This window comes from Hippopotamus amphibius, chromosome 3 (genome assembly GCF_030028045.1).
Source record: "Hippopotamus amphibius kiboko isolate mHipAmp2 chromosome 3, mHipAmp2.hap2, whole genome shotgun sequence".
NCBI classification, from domain to species: domain Eukaryota; kingdom Metazoa; phylum Chordata; class Mammalia; order Artiodactyla; family Hippopotamidae; genus Hippopotamus; species Hippopotamus amphibius.
This window is the reverse complement of record NC_080188.1, coordinates 113,715,430-113,743,090: the sequence shown is the minus strand read 5'-3', so window position 1 is coordinate 113,743,090 and position 27,661 is coordinate 113,715,430. Positions and strand designations below refer to the sequence as shown.

At 36.7% G+C, this 27,661-nt stretch overlaps 2 protein-coding genes across 3 annotated transcripts; both read left to right on the top strand.

Annotated features, from left to right (window-relative positions):
* Positions 1-118: 118 nt before the first annotated feature.
* On the top strand, positions 119-6,928 carry LOC130849453 (olfactory receptor 5B12-like). 2 transcript variants are annotated; one of them, XM_057728346.1, is made up of 2 exons: positions 119-130; positions 5,984-6,928. In XM_057728346.1, exons 1-2 carry the CDS (start codon positions 119-121, stop codon positions 6,926-6,928), a joined length of 957 nt encoding a protein of 318 aa, XP_057584329.1. The 2 variants fall into 2 exon arrangements, with proteins under 2 accessions (XP_057584329.1, XP_057584328.1); XM_057728345.1 differs by lacking the exon at positions 119-130 and having other exon boundaries at positions 5,972-6,928.
* A 12,094-nt stretch (positions 6,929-19,022) lies between these two features.
* LOC130848701 (olfactory receptor 5B12-like) lies at positions 19,023-21,568 on the top strand. Its single transcript, XM_057727112.1, has 2 exons — positions 19,023-19,931; positions 21,542-21,568. The coding sequence occupies exons 1-2, from the start codon at positions 19,026-19,028 to the stop codon at positions 21,566-21,568; spliced, it is 933 nt and encodes a 310-aa protein (XP_057583095.1). The 5' UTR covers positions 19,023-19,025.
* The last annotated feature ends 6,093 nt before the right edge of the window (positions 21,569-27,661 follow it).

Genomic DNA, 27,661 nt, shown 5'->3' with positions numbered 1-27,661 from the left:
ATTTGAATAAATATTATCATCTCACGGAAATAGAATTGTGTGGAGCATTTTTTGAGAAAAGCGGCCTTATTGTGACCCATTTTCTACCATATACCAGCTGTTCTGTACTGTATATATAATGCCCTTCTTAGTAGCACAGCATAGAGTTTAAATATAATACTTAGGATTTCTAAAGCCTGAATTTTCACATATACCTGCTATGTGTCTTGTGCAAGTTACTTAACTTCTCCAAATATTTTTTTTCTCATTTTTAAAAGAGTATAGTAATAACGTCTACATAGGAGTCTTTTGTGAGTACTATATTAGGTAATGCCTGGCATATAACATATGTTTAGCAGCCAAATATTACATTATATGTGTTTTTGTTATCAACATGTGTAATACTATGTATTACATTATGTATAAATATTGTATTATTAGTAAAGACAACATTACAGTCATTCTAAATGCTCGTAGTAACTGACTTGTACTTCTCTGACTATAATCATCACTTTTTATTTGTAGCATAATTACTCGTGTGCATGTTTTGTATTCCAATTTAGAGTGTACGCGTTTGTATTTCTTGGGGGAGAAAAGGATTTAATACATTGTGTGTTCTCAAGGAACATTTGTGAGTCAATAAAAGAATAACAACTATTTTAACAAAATTTTTGAGTGATATCACTTTAGGCACTGTAGTGTGATTATATATAAAAATCGCCTTCCAAGCATATTATGATATGATGATGTATATAGTACCATCACGTCACTCTTATTGAAAGTGCTTGCTAACAGTTTCATAAGTACAAATGGAGTCTGGCATTTAAATCTGGATGTGTCTGTCTTTACATTATATGCCCATATCTCCCATGCTATATAGATACTGTCAGCTCTATGAATTTAGATGAAAGAAAGATTCTACTACATTTCCAGAAATAAAAGCAGCAGCTGTTTCTACCAGGACGAGAACAATAGAACTCAAATATTAATAGTGTGAAATGGTGATGAATGCTATGTGCAGAGTCTGAATAACTTGGTCTGTGCAAATTCCATTTGGTCATGCCGTGATATAGTAGACATTAATTACTCAAAAATCACAAGGTAAATCCTAGGAATTACTCCACTGGGGCTTTTAAAACTCAGAGGCTGTAAGGAATACTTTCTAGATGTGATGGATTTGCCTTGAGAAACAGGTTATGGCTTGGCATACAACGATACAGGTTCCCAAATTATTGGGAATAAAATATATTCCAATGTGAAGTTAACCGCCAGTCCCAATGGTTTTTGCTTCATGTTGGACAAGACTTGAGTTATTCTTACCAGTTGTCCATGCTGGTCCTGTGATCCACACCAATCATTCCTCCAGATAGTTTCAGTGTTCGGAATGAGCATTTTTGTTTGTTTGGATTTGTTTACAGATTTTGTCCTGGAAAAGACACTGAAAACAAACTTCCAAAGAAGAGGTCTTGCTAACTGCAAGTCCCTCTGGCTGGTTTAGATTCTGCCAAATTATTTTTTTTGATTAATTAATTAATTTTAAAAAATTAATTTTTATTGGAGCATAGTTGCTTTACAATGTTGTGTTAGTTTTTGCTGTGCAGCAAAGTGAATCGGTTATATGTATACATATATCCACTGAGTCACAGATGTAGAGAACAAACTTATGGTTACCAAGGGGGAATGATGGGTGGGATAAGTTGGGAGATTTCGATTGACATACTTACTCTGCCAACTTGACAGCCTGAAGTCTCACCATAACTTTCACTTCATTTGGACAGTCTTCCCCATGCTACCCCTATTCATCTTTTATGTATTGGCTGAAGTGTTGATTTTTCTGAGAAAACATTCGGACCAATTGTATTTAAAGTAGATTTTTTACTGTTCACTCTCATATGGGCATCTTGTTCTACTTATAATTTTACATTCTCATTTGTGTGTTTGTTTCATGTTTGTCTTCTCCAAAATAGACTTACACACAAGAGACTAAGAACCATGCTTATTTTGCATGGGTATGTACACCCAGGGCCTGGACTGTGGCTGAACTCATTTTGGATCAATAAACAGTTGAATGAATAATTAATTCTTATCAATGATGCAAATGTTTCAAGTGAATAAAGGGATGCAATTCTTTCTGGGATCCATTTGGCTTAATGACAGACCTCTGTCCCTGTTTCCCCATGTTTATGTCAATATGGGGCCCTAGAGGTAATGATATGACTTGATTTTAGCATTATCAAAGAGAATTAACAGAAGTTATGTTAATACACTCATGGTCCCCCTCAACAAGCAGAGCTGGATTCCAATAGACACACTCATCACTTGTTCTCCAGTGTGAGATAAGGACTTGTCGTTGCTCTCCTGGGGGCTTTGTCCCCTGGGAATTCCATGGGTGTGTAACTCTCTCACTCTTCAAGTTCTCATATGACTCCATTGGACCTTATATTATAGGTAACAGACCAATTGCCAGAGTCCCTTGACCATTCATCCATTCACCCGATTGTCAATAGTTGTGTAATACTTACAATGGCCTTACCCCAAACTGAGATTCACTGAGAGCATGCAACAATGTCCAGGGAAAATACCTGCAAATAATCATGACATTGATTATGATTATGATGATGGCCATTTTTTTTCAGAACAATACAGGGATTTTCTTATTTTCTCATGACAGCAGCAGTCTTTTAGGGAGGATGTGGTTGGGGGCTACCTTTCTAATATCTACACCTGATAAATGAAGGTATAGAATCTCCAAGCAATTAGGTGACTTATCAGAGAAGAGAGATCAGCAGATCTTACCATAGAATTTATGTTAGCTACTTCCAATGTAATTAAGTATTTTTTTCTTAACATCTCCTTAGTCTGGAGAAGTTTTTCGTCTTGATCAAACACTAAGAAAAACTTCTCAGTAGAATGTTTCTCTGCTTTTACGGACTGAGTTTCTGATTTGAGACTCATGTGTGAAAGCGCTGAATTTGCCTGTTCAGGGAGTCAGGTAAGTCTCCAATTAAATCTGCAACCTGTACAAATTTTCAGGGACAGAGGTAATCAGGAAAACACATAAAGACACTTGTTTCCCCCTTGATCTATTAATGACTCAGTACTGAGGGTTTTGTATGTCATTATGTGTCTGTGATTTTATTTTTATTATTTTTATTTTTATTTATTTTTAATTAATTAATTTATTTATTGGCGGCGTTGGGTCTTTGTTGCTGTGTGCAGGCTCTTCTCTAATTGCGACGAGTGGGGGCTACTTTTCATTGTGGTGCACGGGGTGATAAATCAATGGAGCTATAGTACGCACAGTATACCCTGGTGCCCTGAAAACAGAAAGTGCTCAATAGTTTCTAGCTATCATAGTTTAAATTATTATTTATGATTTTGTCTATTTATACAGTATTGATGATCTATATGGGGAATGAAGCTTAAATTAAGAAAAAAAACATTGCAAATAACAAAGTGTATCAATGGTGCTCTATAGGTTATAAAGAAAAGGCAGTGTCTAAAGAGGAGGAATTTTTGAAGACTTCCTGGGAACCTTGAGACTCATGCTATTTTTTTCAAGAATAAATTTGAATTGTACTGAGGGCACAGAGCATCTTGTGCACTTTTTGAAACAATTTTTATTGGAGTATAGTTATTTTACAGTGTTGTGTTAGTTTCCGCTGTGCGGCAAAGTGAATCAGTTACACATATCCACATATCCACTCTTTTTTAGATTTCCTTCCCATTTAGGTCACCACAGAGCTTGGGCACTTTTTAATTATGTCCGGAACACCCAATATGTCGTGGTCTAATCCATAAAATCTTTAAAGAAAGATTGCTAAAAAGTCAATACATGATTTAAAGACTTTTCATAATTCTTATTGTTATCAGTAGATTCATTTTAGCACAAGAATGTGCCTGAAATTAGTTTTTTCTTTCCTGCAGGAAAATGCTGGATTAAGACCCACTTCACTTTGTTGAGAGGAAAGATGGTAAAGAATAAAATGAAATTCTTCCAGTACATTTCCCCCCAGATTTAGGGACGTCCAATATGTGTGTTGATTAAGGTAAGTAGTTTGATGAGGAACCAAGAGCATGTGTTCTCTGAACAATATTGCCTCCCCAGTGTCCTCTCTACCCCCAACAGCAGGAGTAAAGAGGGAGTGGGGAACTGCAGGCTTCTGTCAAGACCTTCACCCTCCCTTTTCCACCCCACAGCCTCATAGCCTGGTCGTCACCTTCTACCTTGAGACCTGAGGACTCATCTCATGCTTCTCTTTATTGCTGTGTCACTCACCATGAAGCTGAGGAATCTCAGGTCAGCCCTCAACCCCTGTTAAATAACATCCACATCTCTTCATATCCTTCTTTCTAAGCCCAGCAGCCACTCCTGTCCAACTCCCAAAATCATTCTACTGTTCCCTCTGGAATTATAATCAGTCATCAGTATAACCCAACAGACTCTTAACCTTTCCTCTGGAAGTTCCCTTTACCTACTTGGTTCAACTGATGTGTCCTAGGGACAGTGCTTCCCTTGCAGCCATCTCAGTGGTGGCAATTTTCTCTCCCACTTTCCTCTTAATGCTGTATTGTTCTGTGTTCTTGAATTTGTAACATTGTAATGCTCTGATTTTTTTTTCTCCACAGTCTTTTCTTTAGTGCTCTTATTTAGTTTTGTGGATTTAATATGATACAAGAAGGTTAAACCATTCCAAAATTGCCAATATACTTTGAAATAATAAAATCTGATGCAAGTGGTTCAGTTGTTTACGTAACCCCTCTAAATGAGATGGCCAAAAGGATCTTAAACTCACTGTGACTAATCTGAAATCATTTTTCTTGTTCTTTCTCAAACATCTGCTTCTTCTACCCAATTCCCTCTGTGACTGTACCAACAAATGGAGTCATCACTGTTCCCCGTTTCTCTAACGTCCTACATTCAATATATCAGGAAATCCAGCCAGCTCTGGATGCTAGCCACTATCTGCGTAGAAGAGGAATATTGTGTGAAAAATTGGAGGAAGGCATAGGTGGAGTATGAGGGTGGAAGAAATTTGGGGTAGAAGCAAATGGAATGAGTGAGCATATTGGATGTTCAATTTTATGGTTATCTGGAATTCCTCTATTTTTATTACAACATGCTTCCCTCTAATCAATACACAGACCAATAACTCTGTCATAGTCATAATGTGTAAAAGCCTACAATGTCAATTTGCATTATCACTCAAGTTTGATAAAGAGTTAGTTCCCTTTAGGGAATACTGATGGCCAAGTAATATTGTGCAGTAACCAAAGTCAGTCTTCTAGTACATGATGGAGCAGGAATGTGCATCTAGATATTCTTAGTCTGGACTCCTACTTTCAATTTTTAGTCTCTGGGGGTGTTTACTTCTTGTGCATGAATTTCTATAGTATCCGACTGTGTGGGAATTACACATTCTATGTATCCTATTATCTTGTGAGACTATTGAAGGCTAGAACATGATATATTAAACTATATTCTAGTAGAATATATGAGGGTGAGTCAAAAATTATCCTCATTCTGGCTGTAGAATTTACAGGTTTTATTATAACCGGAGTGCAGATAATTTTTCACTCACCCTCATAATAGTGCTCGATACAATGATGGTAACTGAAATGAAATGAATTAAATTACAGTCACCTATTTTACTGCACACATATTCTGTGTCAGTGTTTGAAAATCTGAATTTTGATGCCAACATATCTTAATTGGTAACAGATCCTGTGATTTTTCATAAGTTGCCTTCTGTCTCCGAACTTTAATTTTGATCACTTATTAGGGTAGAAGATTGGGTTATATTATCTCCAAAATCCTTTAAGCTAGGACACTTTATTTTTCTACCAGTATTTAAAAATTACATTTTGTTGTTATGTCCACGTGAACGTAGAGAATTCTGATATAGGATATACACTGGACATAATGATGGCTCTAAGCTCAGTAACTAACTCCTCTTTTCTCCTTGCTACAGGGCATTTGCATATTGCACATATGACCCCAAAGGAGAATAGCACAGAGGTGACTGTGCTATTCATTCTTGCCGGGATAACGGATGCCCCAGAACTGCAGCTCCCACGCTTTCTCATGTTCGCTCTCATCTGCCTCATCACTCTGGTTGGGAGCTTGGCGGGGATCACACTGGTCCTGCTGGACTCTTGTCTCCACACGCCCACGTACTTCTTCCTCAGTCACCTCTCTCTGGCGGACTTTGGTTACTCCACGGCTGTCACTCCCAAAGGGATGGCAGGATTCCTCACAGAGGACAAGGTCATTTCCTACGATGCACATGCTGCTCAGTTTGTCTTTTTGGCTGTCTTTCTCACTGTGGAAACTTTGCTCTTGGCCTCAATGGCCTATGACCATCATGCAGCGGTGTGTAAACCACTACATTACAGCAACATCGTGACAGCAAGGGTGTGTGCATGGATGGTCATAGGGTCCTACGTCCTTGGATTTCTGGAGGCCTTGGTGCACACTTGGAACACGTTCAGTCTCTCTTTCTGCAAATCCAATGTGATTGATCACTTTTTCTGTGATGCTACCGCTCTCCTGGCTGTCTCATGCTCAGAAAACAACAGAAGTGAGATGGTTTTATTTCTTTTGGTAGGCTTCAATGTCCTCTTTTCTGTCCTGGTCATCCTGGTCTCCTACCTGTTTATATTTGCCACCATTCTGAGGATGGAGTCATCTGAAGGACATCAGAAGGCCTTTTCCACCTGTGCTTCCCACCTCACTGCCATGTCCATCTTCTATGGGGCAGGCATCTTCATGTACTTACAGCCTGGCTCCAGCCATACTATGGACACAGACAAAATAGCATCTGTGTTCTGTGCTATTGCTGTCCCCATGCTGAATCCTCTGATCTATAGCCTGAGGAACAAAGAGGCCAAGATTGCCTTTAAAAAGGCTGTGGAGAAAGCAAAGTCTTCTATAAGACTCAAAATTTAATTATATAGAAACAACAATAAGACATTTTCATACATTTGAATGAAGCTAAGCAAAATATTGACTTGCTAGGCCAACAATTTTGTAAACTTTTGATGTACTTTCTCAAGTCCTTTATTAAATCTATGATATGAATGGGTTACAAATATGATATCTCAGGAATAATAGCTTAGGAAGTATCAACCTTTAACCTAGAAGTCTTATAAAATTTCTTCTTCATTACATTTCATTATTTCACATGATCATCCCCACTCATATTTTACTCAATGTATATTTAAGTACATTCCCAAATAAATATCACTTATGCAAACCACATGTAACTCACACATCCATGAGTGAACAGAAAAATGTGTTCATAGATAAATGGGATTAGTCTATTTTTATAGTATCATTTAATACATTCCTAAATAGAAACTTGGTGACAAGTATCCTGGGTATAGGTGTATTACTTAATGTTTTGTTTTTGTTTCTGTTCTTGTCTCAACGATAATAAACATCATTAAATGGTCACCTTTAGTTAGCTCAATTTTTATCTTTATCAACTCATTATCTAGATGTTACATCTTCATATGACAAATTTAATTTTAAAATATCAGACCAGAGTATAAGACAAGAAAAATAATAATAAAGGCATATTTTAATTCACTGAAGTAAAAATAACATTTAATTTTAAAGTAAGGTGCAACTCCTTGCCTTCAGGTGCTTAGCCTAGGATGCCTTTTTTTGCTTCTTCCTTCTTGTATGCAGTCAGGTTGCCAACTTATAGACTGGCATTTAGGCTCAAATTAGAGGCTGACCTGATTGCTCCTTGCCAATCTCTAAGAATAACCTAGGCTAGCTTTTAAATTTTGGGATCTTAGAACACTAAGAATCATGGGGACTTATGATAACAATTGTAAAGATATCTTTCAAAGTAATCTAAAGATTTAACACCATGATCAAGTTAGATTTATTCCATGGTCACAGGGATGGTTCACTATACAGAAATCAATCAATGTGGTACACCACATTAACAAAAGATAAAAATCACATAATAATCTCAATAGATGCAAAAAAAGAATTTGACAAAATTCATTGTCCACTCATGGTAACAAATCTTATCAAAGTGGATACAGAGGGAACATAAAGTCCATTTTATGACAAACCCTCAGCCAACGTAATATTCAACGGTGAAAATCTGAATGCCTTCCAGCTTAATTTAGAAACAAGACAAAGATGTCCACTCTCACCACTTCTATTTAACACAGTATCGGAAATCCTAGCCATATCAATCAGACAAGAAAAAAATCATAAGGTATTTAAATTGAAAGGGAAGTGTAAAGCTGTCACTTTTGCAGATGATATATGATACTTTACCTAGACAACCCTAAAGTTGCCCCCAAAACTATTAGAACTAACAGGTAAATTTAGTAATTCAAAATAAATAGCTTTCAAGTTAGAAAAATGCTTTTGCCCAACAAAAAAAACCATTGACAAAACAAAAAGACAACCTATGGAATTGGAGAAAATATTTGCCAATGATGTAACCAACAAGGAATTAATATCCAAAATATACAAACAGCTCATACTACCCATTATCAAAAGAACAAACAACTGAATCAAAAAATGGGCAGAAAAAAAAAAGAGTGGATATATGTATACCTAGAGCTTTGCTCTACACCTGAAACTAACACAACATTGTAAACCAACTATACTCCCATAAAAACTTTAAAAATATAGGCTTTACTATGAAATATAATTTAAGAATGCAGTCATCAGTTTGGAAATACATCACTAAAATTTGTCCTGCAAAAAAGAAGGGATTTAAGAAAAAATGTATTTTCATTGAAATTTTTGTGCTCATGGCAAGTATTCATAAGGGAAACATATTTATAAAAATGAAAATATAAAAAGAGAACATTCAGATCAATAGTTTCTGTTATTTATTAGTTATTTCAATGTTCCATATGTGTCTTAGGAAATTGAGGCAATGCTTATGAGATTGTGTGATATGAATATTGATTGTTTTAAGAGTAGAATATAAAATCTAAAAATAAGATGCTCAGTAGGTAAAATCTATACAATAAATAAATTTATAAAATAAATAAATAAAATCTAAAAACGAACAAAAAAATGGGCAGAAGCTCTGAAGAGACATTTTCCCAAAGAACACATACAGAAGGCTAACAGGAACATAAAAAGATGCTCAACATTGATAATTATTAGAGAAATGTAAATCAAAACAACTGTGAGATAACACCTCACACATGTCAAAATGGCTATTATCAAAAAGTCTACAAATAAAAAATGTTGGAGAGGATGTAGAGAAAATTGAACCTTGTACACTGCTGGTGGGAATGTGAATTGGTGCAGCCACTATGGAGAATAGTATAGAGGATCCTCAAAAAACTAAAAATAGAACTACTGTATGATTCAGCAATTCCTCTTCTGGGTGTATATCTGGAAAAAAAATTAAAACACTAATTTGAAAGGATATGTGCATAGCAGCACTATTTGTAATAACCAAGACATGGAAGCAACAAAAGTGCCCATCAAAAGATGAATGGATAAAGGAAAATCAATACACACACACACACACACACACACACAATGGAATATTACTCACCCATAAAAAGCATGGAATTCTGCCATTTGCATCAAAATGCATGGGCATAGAGAATATTGTGCTTAGTGAAATAATATAGAGAAAGACAAATACTGTGTGGTATCACTTACATGTGGAACCTAGAAATAATACCAATGAATGTATATGCAAAACAGAAATAGACTCACATATATAGAAAACAAACTAATGGTTACCAAAGGGGAGAGGGAAGGGAAGAGGTGTAAATTAGATGTATGGGATTAAGAGATACAAACTACTATGTATGAAATAGTTAAGCAATTAGGATATATTGTACAGCATAGGGGATTATACCCATTATTCTATCTTCTAGATCACTTCAATGTTACCTAGTCTGCTGTTATATTTTTTTCTAGTGTGTTTCTCATTTCAGTTGTTGTATATTTCAGTTCTGATTTGTTCTTTTTTATGTTTTCTAGTTCCTTGTTACAGTTCTCACTGTGCCCATCTATTGTTTTCTCTAATTCAGTTAGTGTTCTTTTTACTAATGCTTTGAACTCTTTATCTGGTAAATTATTTCTGTTTCATTGGTTGTTTCTTCAATGGTTTTCTGGTGTTCGTTCAATTGAAACAAATTCCTCTGCCTTCTCATTTGCTTAACTTCCTCTGTCTCTGTGAAGTTAATTGAAACAGTTACTTAGTCCAGTCTTGAAGGGATGTCCTTGGGTGGGAGTGTCCCTGCACAGCCTGCATGTGCCCACTGGCTTTGGTGGAAGAGCTGTGTCCGATCTGAGCATGAGTGACGTCCTTCCCCAGTGCGTGCTGACAGCTGCCTCCTCGATAGGAGGTGGGGCTGCAGGTGGAGGGACCAAATCCAGAGCCAGGTGTGAGCTGGAGCTTCTCCTCTGCTCAGTGGTCAACATGGCCCTACTGGAATGAGGTCGGGTCACAAGTTGCTGGAGCAAAATCCCTGAGGGTTCAGTCTGCTCTGGCTCTGTTCCCTATATGTGGATGCTCTCCCTCTGCCCAGCACCCTTGTCCAGAGGGGAGCAGTGCTGGAGCAAGTGGAGCAGATACAGGCACTTATCATGTGGTGTCCCGGCCACAGTCCAGGTCCTGGACTGCTTTTGATGTTCTGCCTCCACAAGCACGAGTAATGGCGGCCCCCACCCCATTCAGCTGCTGCTCTGGTTCCAGGCTGGCACAGTATCTCACAGCTGAGCAGTAGCCCCTGCACGGGGGTGGACCTGCATCTTGAAGCAAGGAGGGTGTAGTGGGTGCTTGGGTCAGGCTGGGGCGTGCACTGCAGTGGTCACGGGAACCCAGCCAGAATCCTGTGAGGTTTTTTCCACCTGTTTCAGGAGTAAGCAAGTGTGTGCACACTCCTTGCTAGCAGAGTTTAGCTGTCTTGCAGGCCTCCTATTAGTCCACTGTTTTTCTAATCAGCTAAGGGGACTCATCTTCCTGATGTAGAGTCCCCGAGCTGGGGTGCCGAATATGTGGCTCCAACCACTCAGTCCCCAGGGAGGATCTTTGCCCTTGTAATCCCCCCTTCTGTGTCCCTTCCCAGGGGCACAGGTCCCAACCTGATCGTTTCTCTTCCCTTCCTTCCTGATTCCGTGTGGACCTTCCTTACAACCTTGCTTTACAAAAGCCTTTCTGCCAGTCTTCCCTTAGTTTTCAGTGAGAATTGCTCCACATGTATATATATATCTTTTTTATTGGAGTATAGTTGCTTTACAGTAAAGTGTTGTGTTAGTTTCTGCCATACAGCAAAGTCAATCAGCTCTACGTATACATATCTCCCCTCCTTTTTGGATTTCCTTTCCATTTATAGACGTATTTTTGATGTGTCTGTGAGGGGGTGTGAATTGCACACCCTTTTACTCTGCCATCTTGACTTATTCTCTCAAATTGTGGGCAAATTTTTCCAATCTGAAGCTAATTGTGATTGCTTCTGGCAAGACAGTATTTGAGCTATGCTTATAACCCACCTATTCTAGTCCCATGATCCAGACCAATATCCTGATGATAGTTTTGGTATTGGGAATGGGTGTCTCTGTTGTGTTTTACTCTGGTTTTGTTCTGGGAGGATGCTAAAATGGAAACCGCCAAGGAAGAGGTCTTGTCAGCTATGCTGCAGCCACACCGTCTTCTTTTAGATTCTGCTGACTACCTTGAAATATGGGACCTCTACTACCTACTTTTAATTTTGCTTGCAAGGACCTTCCCTTGCACTGATTCTTTATCATTTTAGGTCTGGCTGACATGTTAACTTTCCTGAGAAAACATTCTGATCATCCTATGTAAAGTCAGTTTCTTCTTTTCTCTCTCATTTTCTATGTATAAGTACATGCTTTTTCTACACATAAGCACACACACAGCATTTTGTTCTACGTGTAATTATATGCTTCTTAGAGTGTTTACTTCTCCATTAAACTTAAGTACCACAAATGCAAGAACGGTGTTTATTTTACATGAGTCTATATTCTCAGAGTTCATCATTAGGGTTGAAACATATCCGGGATCAATAGACAGTTAAATGAATTGAAGAAACTACTGTATAGCACAGGCAACTCTACTCAGTACTCCGTAATGGCCTGTATGGGAAAAGAATATTAAAAAGAGTGGATATATGTGTATATATATATATATATGCATGGCTAATTCACTTTGCTGTATACCTGAAAGTAACACAACATTGTAAATCAACTATTCTACAATAAAAATTTAAAAAAATAATTGATATTTCTTCCCACTGGTACAAATATTTAAGGTAAATTAAGTGAAGAACTAATTCTTGCGTCCACTTGTCATGTTTAGTGTCAGAGTCCTTTCCTCTATCCCCTGATGTTTATGTTAAACTGCAGCCCGGGAGGTCGTGCTGTGGCTGGATTCGTGCATCATCAAAGAGCATTGCTGCAAATAGCGTGAATACACCCATGGTCTCCCTCATCTAGCAGAGCTGGGTCCCCATGGACACTTTCATGACTTGTTCCCTAGTGCGGTGACATAGAGAGTTTTGGCGCCCTCGTAGGGTTTTTGTCCCCTGAGAGTTCCATGGCTGCATAATTGCCTCCTGGTTCCCATGTTTTAACCTTTCCAGTCCCCACATGACTCCATTTGGCCTCCTATTAGAGAGCACAGCCCAAGAATCAGAGTTACTTAGGCCATTTATTTTTCTTTCAATTTGCTAATAGTTGTCTAGTAGCACAACGACCTTCCCTCAAACTGTGATGTTTCTGAGAACAACATAATTGTCCAGGGAAACAACCCCAAATAACAGCGATGATCACCCCCTACGGACTGTGAGGTACTTTAGGATATTCTTATTTTCTTATCACAAGAAAAGATGATCCTGTTCAGGGAGGATGTTGTTGAGGCTGTCTTTCTATTATTTCCACTTGATAGATGAAGATATCAAGGCTCAAAGAAGTAAAGTGATGTATCTAAGAAGAGCCCAAGCAGCAGATCCAGGAGTAGAAGTTTCTTAGCTGATTTCAAGGCCAATAACATTTTTTCCTTCACTTTCTCCTGTCTCTGGAGAACTTTAAGCACTTTGACTGCACTAAAGAACATCATGACAGGGTGATGTTTTTTTCACAGACTGAATTTCTTATTTAAGATTCACTCACATTTGAAGGTGCTGGACTTGTATGTTGAATTGTTCCAAGAGTAAGGTAAACCTATAAATCTGCTAGATGAAAACTATTGTCTGAATAAATTTGCATGGATAGAGGTAATCAGAAAAATGCATCAAGGAATGGGTTTCTCCTCTTATTTATTCAGAATTTGGGCTGGAATGTTTTGAAGATTTCTTCTATCTGTTTCATGTAACCGGGAATTGTATGTCTAAACAATATAGAGATCCTATTAGAACATGTACATTTATTATGTAACTTGGAAGAAAATTACAAAGAGATCTTAAGTCTCTGCCAAGTATAAACTTGTTCAACTTTGAACAAATTATTTAAACTATTTCAATCTGTTTTCTCTTTCAGGGAATGTGATATTAGTTATTTTGACTGATCCCAGAGTTGTTGAGAGGACCAAATTGGGTATCAATGTAAAATTTAATTGTAATTTAGAAGCTAATCAGATATTTTAAACAGAGGAAGAGAAGGAATGGAAAATACTAATGAGTGAAAAATCAGGTTTAGGAATCAGTTATAAAATGCACTTTAATGGAGATGTGTAAAATTATGCAGGACATAAGTAATTATGTGCTTAGATAGATGTAATTTAAAGTTCTAATTCTTCCCCTAAAGACTTATCTAGAGTTGGACACCTAATTTATTAACTATTACATGGACTGATGGAAAGATTATGGTGTAAATAAGATGAGCACCATCACACAGTTCTGAGAAAATGAGAAAATAATGCTCTCTCTTGGCGATGAAGAATAAGAAGAGTACATAATACTCATCAGTTTGCATATCTGTCTCAGTGCACGAAGAATCCTGAGGTCAGGGAATGTGTCTTGTTCATCACTGTAGACCTGGAACTCAGCCCACTGACTGGTGCACCCCAAGGACTGACTTAGTGCTGATAGAGAGACTGGAGAAACGGACAGCATTAAGCATCTTATGTGGCTTGTTGGTTGGTGTTGCTGAAGACTCATGATCCTTTTTAGCAAGCTGAGCAATGTTTGAAGGGTTGAGGTGGATTATAAACATTGTGAATTCAGTCTCTGGTATTCAACTAAGATGCAGAAAGGCAAGTTATTTGCACTAAGTCACACAAACTGGTAAGTATATTTGATTCCCAAGTTTATTCTTTTTAACTATCCACATTGACTTCCAATGACAGATGTAATTAGTCAGTCAACTAAATGAGTTACTTTGTTGTGCCCAGTTTAGGTTAAATGTAAAAAGTTTAAAGGAGTATTTTTTTCATGATAAAGAACTAAGGTTTAGATTCAAAATAATTTGGCCTCAAATCCCAGCTGTGCTGCTTTCCTTAGACTTAAGCAAGTAACTAAATGTGAATTATCTTCGGTTTCCATACCCATGATTTGGAGATAATATCTCACAGGATGTGTGAGGATTAACTGAGGTAAAGTAGCACAGTCTGTAGCTTGGTGATGGGAGCCTAGCAAATGCTCAATAAAGCATATCTATCACAGCCTATGTCATTATCAACCATGACTTCTATTCTACAAAATAATAAATTATATAAAGTTAAAAAATATTTTTGAGTAATGAAGTGATAAATTCTACTCATTAGAATGACATGATTATATCTGAAGAGTAAGAAGCTGGGGAGGACTTCAGAGAATCTTTGGAACTTGTGTTATTTTTTTGAAGAATACATGAGAGCAAAGAGCATTTTGTCAAGACAACTGAGTTTTTAGTTTGTGCTGGGCACAAACTATATGGTGGGCCATTCTATGAGAAGTTTCCATCTATGGAGCAAAGAATGATGAGAGATCAATAAATGTCTCAAAGAACTGTTATAGGTTTTTAATTTCTTTTCAATTGACTAAAACAAGTTTTAACACTCTTTTCTTTCCAGGAAGATGTTAAATTAAAACCTCAGATTTCACATGTGGAAAAGAAAGTTGGTAAAAAGTTTTAAAATAATTCCAAGAACTTCTTTGGTCTTTTTTCCCCCCAGAATTTAAGAAATCTGTATTTGTGTTATTCATTCAAGTGAGCAGTTTTTAGGAACCAAGAGGGTATCCTAGTTACCCTGCTCTGTATAAGTGGCCCTCAGACTACTAATAGCAGGAGTGAACTCTGCCCAGAACTCTCCATGCTTCTGTCGTGACCCTCACCTGCCTAATCGCCTTTCCAACCCCTATCCTCACCTTGACACCCATAGGACTCATCTCAATATTGCATTTATTGCTGTCACTCAGCATGAAGCTGAGGACTGTCTTATCAGCCCTCAAGTCCTGCAAAATAATGTCCACACATCTCTGTATCTCCCCTTTACTGACCTCAGCTCCATTCCTGTCCAACTTCTGAAATCATTCCGTTAAATTTATAGTTGGTCATCCACATAACCCAATATATACTTAATGCTTCTCCTGAAGTTCCCTTTACCTGTTTGGTCTACCTGGAATCTGTCTGTGTGCTGGGATAGTGCCTCCCTGGTAGCCACCTCAACTGGTAGCAAGTTTCTCTTTCACATTCCCCTTCCCACTAAATCTTCTTATCTTTTTGAATTTGTAACACTAGGATACTCTGATTTTTGCCTTTCCTTTGAAACTCTTTCCTTTGGTGGTGTTATTTAGTCTTGTGGATTTTATACGTATGTTGAACCATTAGAAGTTGCCAACATAGTTCAAATTAATTTAACTTGAGGCAGCCAGTTCTCTCCTCTTAACTCCCGATTGTGAATGCAATTGTTTTTGCAGTGCTTCTGCTCGCATGGCCAAAAGGGATTTTCAGCTCAATGAAGTGATCTCTTTTTCCCCTGTTCCCAAGCACCTGCTTCTTTTGCACTCATCTGTTTGTCACTATACAAAATTGGAGTCATCACTGACCCCTCTCTTTCTCTCCTGCCCCCTTTTCAATACATCAGGAAATTCAGTCATCCTAACTTTTGGAATGTATCCAAAAGTAGTTAATTTCTCTTTATCTCACTCACTACCTTCTTGGTCCAATCATCATCTTTTATATTATAATGGCCTGCTGATTTTTCTAACATCTTTCATTTTTATCCTAGCAAATTCAATTATCAACAGATCTACTAGATAAATCTTTTAAAAAAGAAGTCAGATTATGTCACCTTTTGGTCCAAATCCTACAATACTTTCCAATCTTACTTAGAATAAAGCCTAATAACTTAAAGTAGTGTGTGAGGTCATTACAGCTTCACCCCACTATATCTCTCTGACCTGAGCTTTTCTTCCCACTGCAGCCTTGTTGGTTTTCTTGCTGTGCCCAGGATAATCTTGGCATGCTCAAACCACAGTACCATGTATTTCTGTTTCCTCTGCCTGGAATGCCCTTCCTCCAAATATTCTCAACACCTGCTTCCCTGCTCCTTTTACGTATTTGCTCAAAAGTCTAATTTCATGTATAAGTCTATCCCAGACCACCATATTTAAAATCTTACCGTGTAGCTGTAACTTTACTGATCTCCCACTCAGCTTTTAAAAGCATTTCCACACATACTATATATTTTTCTATTCATTTTCTTTTATAACCGCCTTTTCCAAAATAGAAATTGCTGTCCTTCCTTTTATTTCCAACATATATGGCAGTGTTTTTGCCTATAATAGAAACAATAAAAATTATTGAATAAAATGCATCACTGGATCAAATATCTAGTTGCTACAGTAGGAATTAATCTTTAAAAATTTTTAATCTCTCAACTATTTATCTAAAATTTTAAAGTAGGTAACACTTTTAGATTCCATTTTGGAAGATTTTTGACTTAGAAAAATAAGTGAAGATTCCACAACCAGATTTTATGCAGGTTTCAAAGAATTCCTTTTATAGTTCATAAAATCAGCGATAATGTAACAAAATGTGTATTGCTTTTATCTGCGATGGCTGAATCCAAGGTTTTTCAGGTTCTAAAAATGGAGGGATAATGGGGCAAAAGGCAATCTCACCTGCACTTTGTATTTTCCAAGAATGAATACATTTATTGAGTGCTTTATTAAGTGTCAGACAATATTATTATCCCCGTTTTACATATGGGAAAACTGAGGCCTAATATTAACATATTAGTTAAAGCCCAGGGCGACTCAGAAAATAAATGTACTCTTACTTCACACAGCTGGAATGGCCATTTTATATGCAGAGAGATATATGTGAAAAACCAATGTGGGGTATGTGAAATGTAGGAGAGTAGGAGTTTGAGAGGAAAGCAAACGTCATTAATTACGTTTTCAAACCTTTGATTTCACGCTTCATCTGGATGCTCTATCTTACATTATCCACCTCTCTAACCCCAGATAGGACAGACTGTCTGTCCAAATCATAATATCTAACCAGTTACATAATTCCAGTTTCCATTATCAACCCAGTTTGGTGGGAAAAAATGACAGCTGATATTGCACACTACCAAAGTTCATTGATTCTATACACGGTAGAGTGGTATTTACATCTTCTGACACATCCCTAACATAGCTTCAGATCAGGGACATCTGAATGCAAATGTTAGAAACTGTATTATTGTAATAAGAGTTAAAAACTGTTATTTTATAGATGTTTTATTCCTTGTACATTAATTTGTTTTCACACTTAATTGAAGTATAGTTGATTTACAATATTCTAATATATTAGTTTCAGGTGTACACCATAGTGATTCAGTATTTTTATAGATTATAGTCTGTTAAAAGTTGTTACAAGATAATGGGTATAATTCCCTGTGCTATACAATATATCCTTGTTGCTTATCTATTTTATACATTGTATTTTATATCTCTTAATCCCATACCCCTAATTTTCCCCTCCCCCCTTCGCTCTCCCCTTTGGTAACCACTAGTTTGTTTTCTCTGTCTGTGAGTCTGCTTCTTTCTCTTTTGCATATACATTCATTTGTATTATTTTTTTAGATTCCACATATAAGTGATATCATACAATATTTGTCTTTCTCTGTATTATTTCACTAAGCATAGTATTATCTAGTTCCATCAGTGTTGCTGCAAATGACAGAATTTCATTCTTCTTTACAGCTGAGTAATATTCCGTGGTATTTATGTGGCATATCTTCTTTATCCATTTGTCTGTTGATGGGCACTTGGGTTTCTTCCATGTCTTGGCAATTGTAAATAGTGCTGCTGAATATTGAGGTGCACATATCTTTTCTAATTAGTGCGTTTTTTGTTTTAGATATATATGCCCAGGAGTGGGATTGCTGGATCATATAGTAACTCTATTTTTAGTTTTTTGAGAAACCTCCATACTGGTCTCTGTAGTGGCTGCACCAATTTACAATCCCACCAACAGAGTAGGAGGCTTCCCCTTTCTCCACATCCTCTCCAACATTTGTTATTTGTAGATTTTTTGATGATATGGCCACTTTGACAGATGTGAAGTGATATCTCATTGTGGTTCTAGGACATGTTTTATTTAACTTTCTTTCACTACCATATATAACTGTTTCAACACAATGAAAAAGGCAAAACATATCAGTTGAAGTAAAATTAATTCAATTTCACATTAATTTTATTAAACTATTCTAGTTTAATACAAAGAATAATCTGTGATTGTTTTGTAAACTTTAACTTGGCTGTCTTAGTTGCTCTGATGAGCAACTAATCTGATGATATTGCTTTAATCATTTTTTTTCTTTTTATCTTAATTCACTGTTCTATGAAGTTAGGAGATTGGAGGCATTACCTCCAAATCCCTTTGCCTGGATTATTCTATGATTTATCAATAATTCCAAATTGCATGTTTTTGTCATGCCATGCTTCAGATCTAAAAACTCCTGGAAACAAGTTATTGCAATACTGAATTAAGGCACAGAGGAAACATGCTGATTGATTTCAGTAGAGTCTTCCCTCCATTTATTATTCTGCTTCTGTTTTTCCCCTTTGCTACAGGGCAGCCACAGAGTTCCCAACTGATCTCCATGGAAAACACTACAGAGGTGACTGGGTTCGTTCTTGTCGGTTTATCTGATGACCCGGAACTGCAGATCCCACTTTTCATCATCTTCTCTCTCATCTACCTCATCACTCTGGTTGGGAACCTGGGGATGATTGCGTTGATCCTGCTGGACTCTCGTCTCCACACTCCCATGTACTTTTTCCTCAGTCACCTCTCTCTGGTGGACTTTGGTTATTCCTCAGCTGTCACTCCTAAAGTGATGGCAGGATTCCTCACAGGAGACAAGATCATCTCCTACAATGCTTGTGTCACCCAGTTCTTCTTCTTTGTAGCCTTTATCACTGTAGAAAGTTTCCTGTTGGCCACAATGGCTTATGACTGCTACGCAGCAGTGTGCAACCCCCTTCATTACACCACCACCATGACGACTAATGTGTGTGCACGTCTGGTCATTGGCTGCTGCTTCTGTGGTTTCCTGAATGCCTCCATCCACACTGGGAACATTTTCAGGCTCTCCTTCTGTAGGTCCAATGTGGTCCATCACTTCTTCTGTGATGCTCCTCCTCTCCTGGCTCTCTCGTGCTCAGACAACTACATCAGTGAGATGGTTATTGTCTTTGTGGTGGGCTTCAATGACCTCTTTTCTGTCCTGGTCATCCTGGTCTCCTACCTGTTTATATTTGTCACCATTCTGAGGATGCGCTCATCTGAAGGACGCCAGAAGGCCTTTTCCACCTGTGCTTCCCACCTCACGGCTGTCTCCATCTTCTACGGGACAGGCATCTTCATGTACTTGCAGCCCACCTCCAGACATTCCATGGACACAGACAAAATGGCCTCTGTGTTCTATACTATGGTCATCACCATGCTGAACCCACTGGTCTACAGCTTGAGGAACAAAGAGGTCAAGAATGCCTTTAAAAAGGCTGTGGGGGGACTTCCCTGGTGGAGCTGTGGTTAAGAATCTGCCTGCCAATGAAGAGGACACCGGTTTGATACCTGGTCTGGGAAGATCCCACATGCTGGGAAGCAACTAAGCCTGTGTGCCACACCTACTGAGCCTGAGCTCTAGAGCCTGTGAGCCACAACCACTGAGCCCACGTGCTGCAACTACTGAAGCCCATGTGCCTAGAGGCCATGCTCCATAACAAGAGATGCCACTGCCCTGGGAACCCTGTGCACCACAACAAAGAGTAGTTCTAGCACCACAATGAAGAATAGCTGCTGCTCACCACAAGTAGAGAAAGCTCACATGCAGCAATGAAGACCCAATGCAGCCATAAATAAATAAATAAACAAATCAATAAATCTTTAAAAATAAGCGCCGTGGGGAAGGCAAAGTCTTCTATAGGATTTGTATTTTTATTACATTAAATCTACAATAAGGTGGCTTTATCCGCCTCAGATCTATTTGGAGAAAATACTTACCTGTCTAGTCCACACACATTTCTAAATTCTTATAGCAATTTCTCCAGCTATTGATTAAGTCTGCAAAGCAAAAGTCACAAAAAATATGACTAAGAATAATGGGATAAGAAGAATCACCCGTGAACATGGGATTTTTATTTTAAAATTCTTCTTAATAAGCATGATTACCCACACTCCCACATGAATGTGTACATTTACATGCATGTATTAGCATATGCACACACATGCATCATTTATGATAAACATGAAACCCATACACCTACAGGAGGAGAAATTAGTTAAGACATACATGAGATAGGTCTATTGTTATAGTAGAATTTAAAACAATTTTTCGGGTGTCTGGGAACACATTCTTAATATAAATATTTGACAATGTAAATAACATATGTGTGTTTGGTTTCCAAAAATTATATTTCACTTGGGAATTCCCTGGTAGTCCGGTGGTTAGGACTCCGCACTCTCACTGAGGTGGGCCTGGGTTCAATCTCCGTTCGTGGAACTAAAATTCCACTTTGAGTTCTTGAGTGTGGATTTGTTGCTGATTCTTTGTTTATTCTTGTTTTTAATAAAAATGCATGTCTTTACACGGGTATTTATTTTCCTAGGCAAGTTTTTATGTGAGTCATATCTAAAAATAATGTTTATATATTTTTAATAAAGAAAATATACAGTAACATAGGAAAAAGAAAAGGATTATAAAGGCATGTTTTAATTCACTTTAAAAATATAACATTTAATTTTTTTAAAATTAAGTACTAAGGATTATAATAGTATTAATAACTTCTCTGCATATAAATGCTATGAATTTGTTAATGTCCAAATGCGCTAGTATTTTGAGTCTCACCATGTTAAAAAGTTTGAATCTATATATGTCCATTCTTTCCCTCAGATTTGGGAAGGTTTTTTTGCCATTGTTTCTTCAAATATTTTTTCTGTCCCTTTCTCTCTCTCCTTTTGGGAATCCCATTATGCACATGTTGGTAATTTTGGAGTATCCCACTATTTCCTAAGACTTTATTTTTCTTTCTTTCTTTTTTAATTTCTGCTCTTCAGGCTGTATATCCTCAAGTGACTTATCTTAAGGTTCACTGATTTTTTTTCTTTTGCCAGCTTAAATCTACTACTCATACACCTTAGTGAATTTTATTCTTTATTTTATTTATTTATGTCTTGAGATAAGACCACTAGAGGTCTACTATACCTAGAGTAAGTCGGGATCGCTGAGAAGGGCCCCATCTCTGAGACTAGGGACAAAGTTTCTGTCGTAACATGAAAGCTGTATCAGAACAGTACAGAAAGGACTCTGCTATTCACAACCATGCTAATCAACACTGAGTAATAACGAAACACAGTCTATAGCTAGGAGAGAGCCAAGACACATGGAGATCCTTTCTAAAGTTCAAGTGCAAAGGAAAGATTTAAAATTGAGAAAGTCACAAATATTGAGAAATATCTTGTATACCAGCCCCCATCCTAAAATATGGTCATGCCATCTGAAGCCTCTTCCTATGTTGTTCACTGATGGTACAGAAACAAGAGCCAAATCCAGTTTGACTTGTATGTAACTAGATTGACTCAGTTGTTCACAATAACATTCTAGCCAAATAAAACAACAACAAAAAGTAAGCCTATCTTCAGGCATAAAATCTATCTACCACAAGCTTTATTGCTTTATACACAGTGTTTAGCTTTCAAAAAAGTTACAAGGAGTAAAAAGAGGCAATACATTGCTGAGAGACAAAACAGTCAACAGAATCAGATGCTGATATGAGAAATATTGAAACTATCAGAGAAGGAATACAAAATAAATATATGATTAATATGTTAAAGATTCTAGAGGAAAAGCTGGAAAACTTAACAGTCAGACTGGTGATTTTAAGAAAAGAATGAAAACTCATAAGAAACAATGAAATGGAAATGCTAGGGTGCACAGCACACACAACTGCACAATGCATGGAAGAAGTCTGGCTAGAACATCTATGACTATCCTGAAGTGGTTAGAGTGGGTACTCTTGTCTTTATCCTAATTTTTGAGAAAAAGCTTTCAGTTTTTCACTGCTGAGTATGACATAACTGTGGGTTTGTCATGCATAGTCTTTATTATGTTGAAGTACATTCCTTTCATGAGTAATTTGTTGAGTTTTTAAAAAAATAAATTTATATTAATTTATTTATTTTATTTATTTTTATTTTTGGCTGCATTGGGTCTTCATTGCTGCACGTGGGCTTTCTCTAGCTGCAGCGAGCAGAAGCTATTCTTTATTGTGGTGTGCAGGATTCTCATTGCAGTGGCTTCTTTTGTTGCAGAGCATGGGCTCCAGGTGTGTGGGCTTCAGTAGTTGTGGCTCGTGGGCTCTAGAGCACAGGCTCAGTAGCTGTGGCACATGGGCTTAGTTGCTCCACAGCATGTGGGATCTTTATGGACCAGGGCTTGAACCTGTGTCCCCTGCATTGGCAGGCAGATTCTTAACCACTGTGCCACCAGGGAAGTCCTGTTGAGAGTTTTTATCATGAAAAGATGTTGAATTTTGTCAAATGTTTTTTCTACACCTATTGAGATGATGATTTTTATCCTTCATGCTGTTAATATATACCATTGATTTATTTGCATATGTAGAAATATCATCATTGTGTACGATGAAATCCAACAATATTTAAATGCTTAATAAGTCATGACCAAGTGGGATTACAAATTAATTGAAAGTGGGATTTCAAAATAATATACTGTACTAAGATGTTTTTGTTTATGTCTGTTCTGGTTTTTTTTTTAATTTACTTTTTTATTGACATAACATTATTTTATAACATGTAAGCTTCATGTGTACTGCATGTATTTCTAATTCTGCATACACTACAACAGTCTCACCACCAAAAATTTAGTTTCCATTCATTCACTCTATTGATTCCCTTTATCAATTTTGTCCTCCCTCCTGCCATTTTTCCCTCTGGTAACCACTACTCTGTTTTCTGTATCTGTGTGTTTACTTTTGTTTGGTTTGGTTTGTTCATTTATTTTGTTTGTCTGTTTGTTTGTTTTAAATTCCACATGAGTGAATTCATATGGTAGCACTAGACTAAAACCATATAATCATCTCAATAGATGCAGAAAAAGACTTAGAAAAAATTCATCATTTATTCACACCAAACACTCTCAGCAAGATATTAGTAGTGAGAAACTTCCTAAACATGATAAAAGATATCTATGAAACACTAACAGCTAGCTTCACACTTTATTTATGATGAAAGACTGAATGCTTTTTTCCTAAGATTAGAAATAGGCAAGGATATCTCCTCTTACCACTTCTATCCATCATGATAGGTATCAATACAGTAAGGCAAGAAAAAACATATTCATTGAAAAAGAATAAATAAAATTCCCATCATTCAGAGAAGACATGACTTTCTACTTAGAAAATCCAAAAGAATATGACAAAAAGCTATGGAACTAATGATTTTAGCAAGTTCTCAAGAAACAAGGTCAATATTCAAAGATCCATCATAATTCTACATAATGTCAATAAACAATTAGAAACTGAAATTTAAAAGCAGTACTATTTTCAATAGTACCAAACATATGAAGTACTTAGGTATAAATCTTGCAATATATGTGCAAGATGTACTGAAAACTATAAAACATTGACTAAATAAATCAAATAGAAAAATGAAGAAATTCATCACTTTCACGGATTGGAAGACTAAATAATTTTAAGATGTCTGTGTTCCCAAATCCCAGAAAGAATTTTTATAAAAATTGGCAAGCACATTGCCATATTTATATGGAAAATCAAATAAACTAGAATAACCAAAACAATTTTGAAGGACAACAAAGTTGAAGCACTCACATTTCTCCTTTCCAGATTCACCATTAAACTACAATAGTCAAGCAGTGTGGTATTGGACAAAGGATAGCTGTATTACATTAAACATTACTGGAAGCAGCTAGAAGTTCCAGAAATATACCAATACTGATATCATCAGTTGATATTTGACAATTTTGCAAAGGCAATTTTAAAGAGAAAGTATAGTATTTTCAACTGATGTGGTTGGAACACTTGTTAAAAACTCAAAAAGTCAAGTCATAAACCAGGAGAAAGTATTTGCAAATCACATATCTGTCCTTAGCAGCAAAGGGCTTGCATTTTGGAATACATGAAGTATTCTTAAATTGCAAAAATAAGAAAAAAATACAGTAAAAATGGGCAAAAGATTTTAACAGAGACTTAACAAAAGATAATAGGCATGGCAAATAAGCACATGAAAAGATACTCAACATCATTAGTCATTAGAGAAATACAAACTAAAACAAGGAGATACACTACAAACCTATTACAGTAACCAACAACAACAACAAAAAAATGTAAATATCAAATACTGTCAAGGATGTGAATCAATCGGAACTCTCATACATTGCTGGCAGGAATGCAAAATAGTATACCATTTTGGAAAACAGGTTGACTGTATCATACAACCCAGAAATCTCACTCCTAAGAATCCACCCAAGTGAAACATAAGCGTACGCTCACATAAAATTCTGTATGTGAATGTTTATAGATGTTTTATTTGTAATAGCTAAAAACTGGAAACAACCCAATTTTCTCTCAGCTGTGGAATGGATAAACAATCTGTGCTGAATACACACAAGACCTCTCAGCAATAAACAGGAAACAATTACAGAACCACTACACAACTCTATAAATTTCAAATTCATTATGCCAAGGGAAAGAAGTCAGACTCAAAAGACAACCTGCAGTGTGACTTGTTTTCTTATGACATGCTTACAAAGCCCCAACTGTAAGCACTGAAAACAGATCAATGTTTGCTAGGACGTAGAATCATAAAGGGTATAGGAAATTTGGGGGGTTGTTAGAACTGTTGTATATCATGATGTGGTGGTGGCTATACAGCCACATACATTTGTGAAAACTGTTAGAACTATACATTAAAAAGTGTGGCTGTAACTTTATGTAAAGTATACCTTAATTAGAAAATGAAAAAGAAAAAGCCAAGTAATGCAAACGGACTGGTGCAGTTATTCAACAGGCACTTGAACTCCCCACAGACAGTTTAATTGCTTTTTCATTAAATAAGTGAGATGAAGAGCTGTGGATGAAGAGCTAAGAATCCTAGTTTCTAATGGGGATCCCGTTCCCCTGACAACTCTGTGTCCCTATAACTTCCTCCTGGCTCGTATATGTTATCCTTCAGAATCTCCAAATTACTCCATTTAACATCATCTTGGAGGACCAGTCTGTGTGCAGAACCCTTTTTTCATTTGTTTATTCATCTGAATGGTAATAGTTTCTAATGTACATGTCAGTTTCCCTCCAAATGGGATTTACTTAGAACCTGAAACCAGAGTCAAGGAAAACACTCCAAGAAAAGAATTACACTGATTCAGGTTAAAATGATAACCCGTTTACCAAATTGTTTTGTAGATCATCTTTCATTGGTTATTCACAGACAAAATTCTGTGAGATGCATGGGAGAGGTAATTTTATTATTTTTGTCTCATAAATAAGAAAATTAAGCCTGACAGAGGTAAACAACTATTCCAAAGGATCATAATTAATGCATGGGAGATGTAGGACTTGAACCCAGGTTTCCTAGCTCCATGTCAATGATTTTTATTCCATTTATTCATGCCTCAGAGACTTTAAAATCTTTTTACCAGTACCCCAGAGAGCTTCTCCTACAGGATTTATACATTTTACACAGGTTGATTTTCTGATTTGAGACTCACAATTCATGGTTGCCTTTCCCTTTCTGTCAAGGAGCAAGGTAAGCTTTTATATTTCCTTATACATTTTAGTGAGAAGTGTAATTCATGGAAAAACAGTAAAGAGGCTATGTCTATTATAAGACATTTTTACAAAGTAATGGATGTTTTCAATATTTTTCTCAAACAGTGGGGAGGAACTGGTCACTAAATGTCAAAATCAATGTAATACTCAGGAAACACCATGCTGCTTTCCTAAAGAGGATAAGAATAAACAAACAACAACAACAAAAACCAAAACAACAACAACAACAAAAAACCCACATAGGATAGACTATGCTATGATTAGGTAATTTCATTTTTTTTTACTAACTCTAGGCTTGTGATTGAAGGGAAAGTTAAATAGAATAGGGTGAAATGATACTTTAGATTATAAATGATCACCATGAATTACAAAGCCCCTTACTTTATTTATTTCAGCTTTTTATTCCCCTTAATCTCACTCATATTATTACTAGCACATCTAGAAAAGCTAAAAGAGTGATGGCTCAGGGCATAGACTTTAAAATCTGTCTGACCTGGATACGAATCTTGAGTTTATTTCTTGCTAGGTGTGGATTTTTATGAAGTCTCATAACCTTCAGTTTCCTCAATGACAAAAGGTGGATAATAATACTTCATACCTTATAACATTGTAGGATAAAGTTGTAGGACAATATAACTTTTAAGTTATTCTTGTCAACTCGTTAGTTACCTTAATAAATATCATAAGCATAGTATAAATATTGCACTACCTAATTTATAAACTCATGGGGATAAAATTAAATACCTACACACTCATATATATGAAAGGCTCTTATTAGAGCTCATAGAACATAGTATATGCTAAGAAAAGTTATTATGTTTGTTAAGGGCGAGTAAATACTAAGCTCTTTAGGTACTAGGCATGAAAGGTGAAATTGTGAAGGGGAAAATGATAGAGAAAAGTGGTTAATAAGTGGAAGCTGTGACATAGGCTTCAAATTTAAATGAAAAAATTTAGGACATGAAGCTCACCACAAAAGCAGATCTGAAAGCTAGTCAAACCGAGGGGCTTACAATTTCAACTCTAGATTTTTGTGATCCAGCTTATGGGTGGCAGTCATGAGAGGAAGAATGAGTTTGAAGCAGAATAAAAAAAACTGTTGCAACACAAGGTAAAATATGGATCTCAAGGAAAAAATTGAGCAAATGGCAGGTAAAGCCAATGACATGGTCAGAGGAAAGACAGAGGGAGACCCATTGGAATGATCAGAAGATCCAAGTGGATGTAATATGTGAGGAAAGACTAATCAAGGAGAGACACTGTCAAACTTCAAAAGTAATACATAACCTGAAGACTTGAATATTGATTCCTGTTTTTTCCAAACCAAGGTAGAAACCATCACTTCATCCTAATATTAAAACTAACACTCATCAGGCCTATACTTATTGTATCTTATGCATTATTTTATTAACTCTAACTTTTGCCCCTT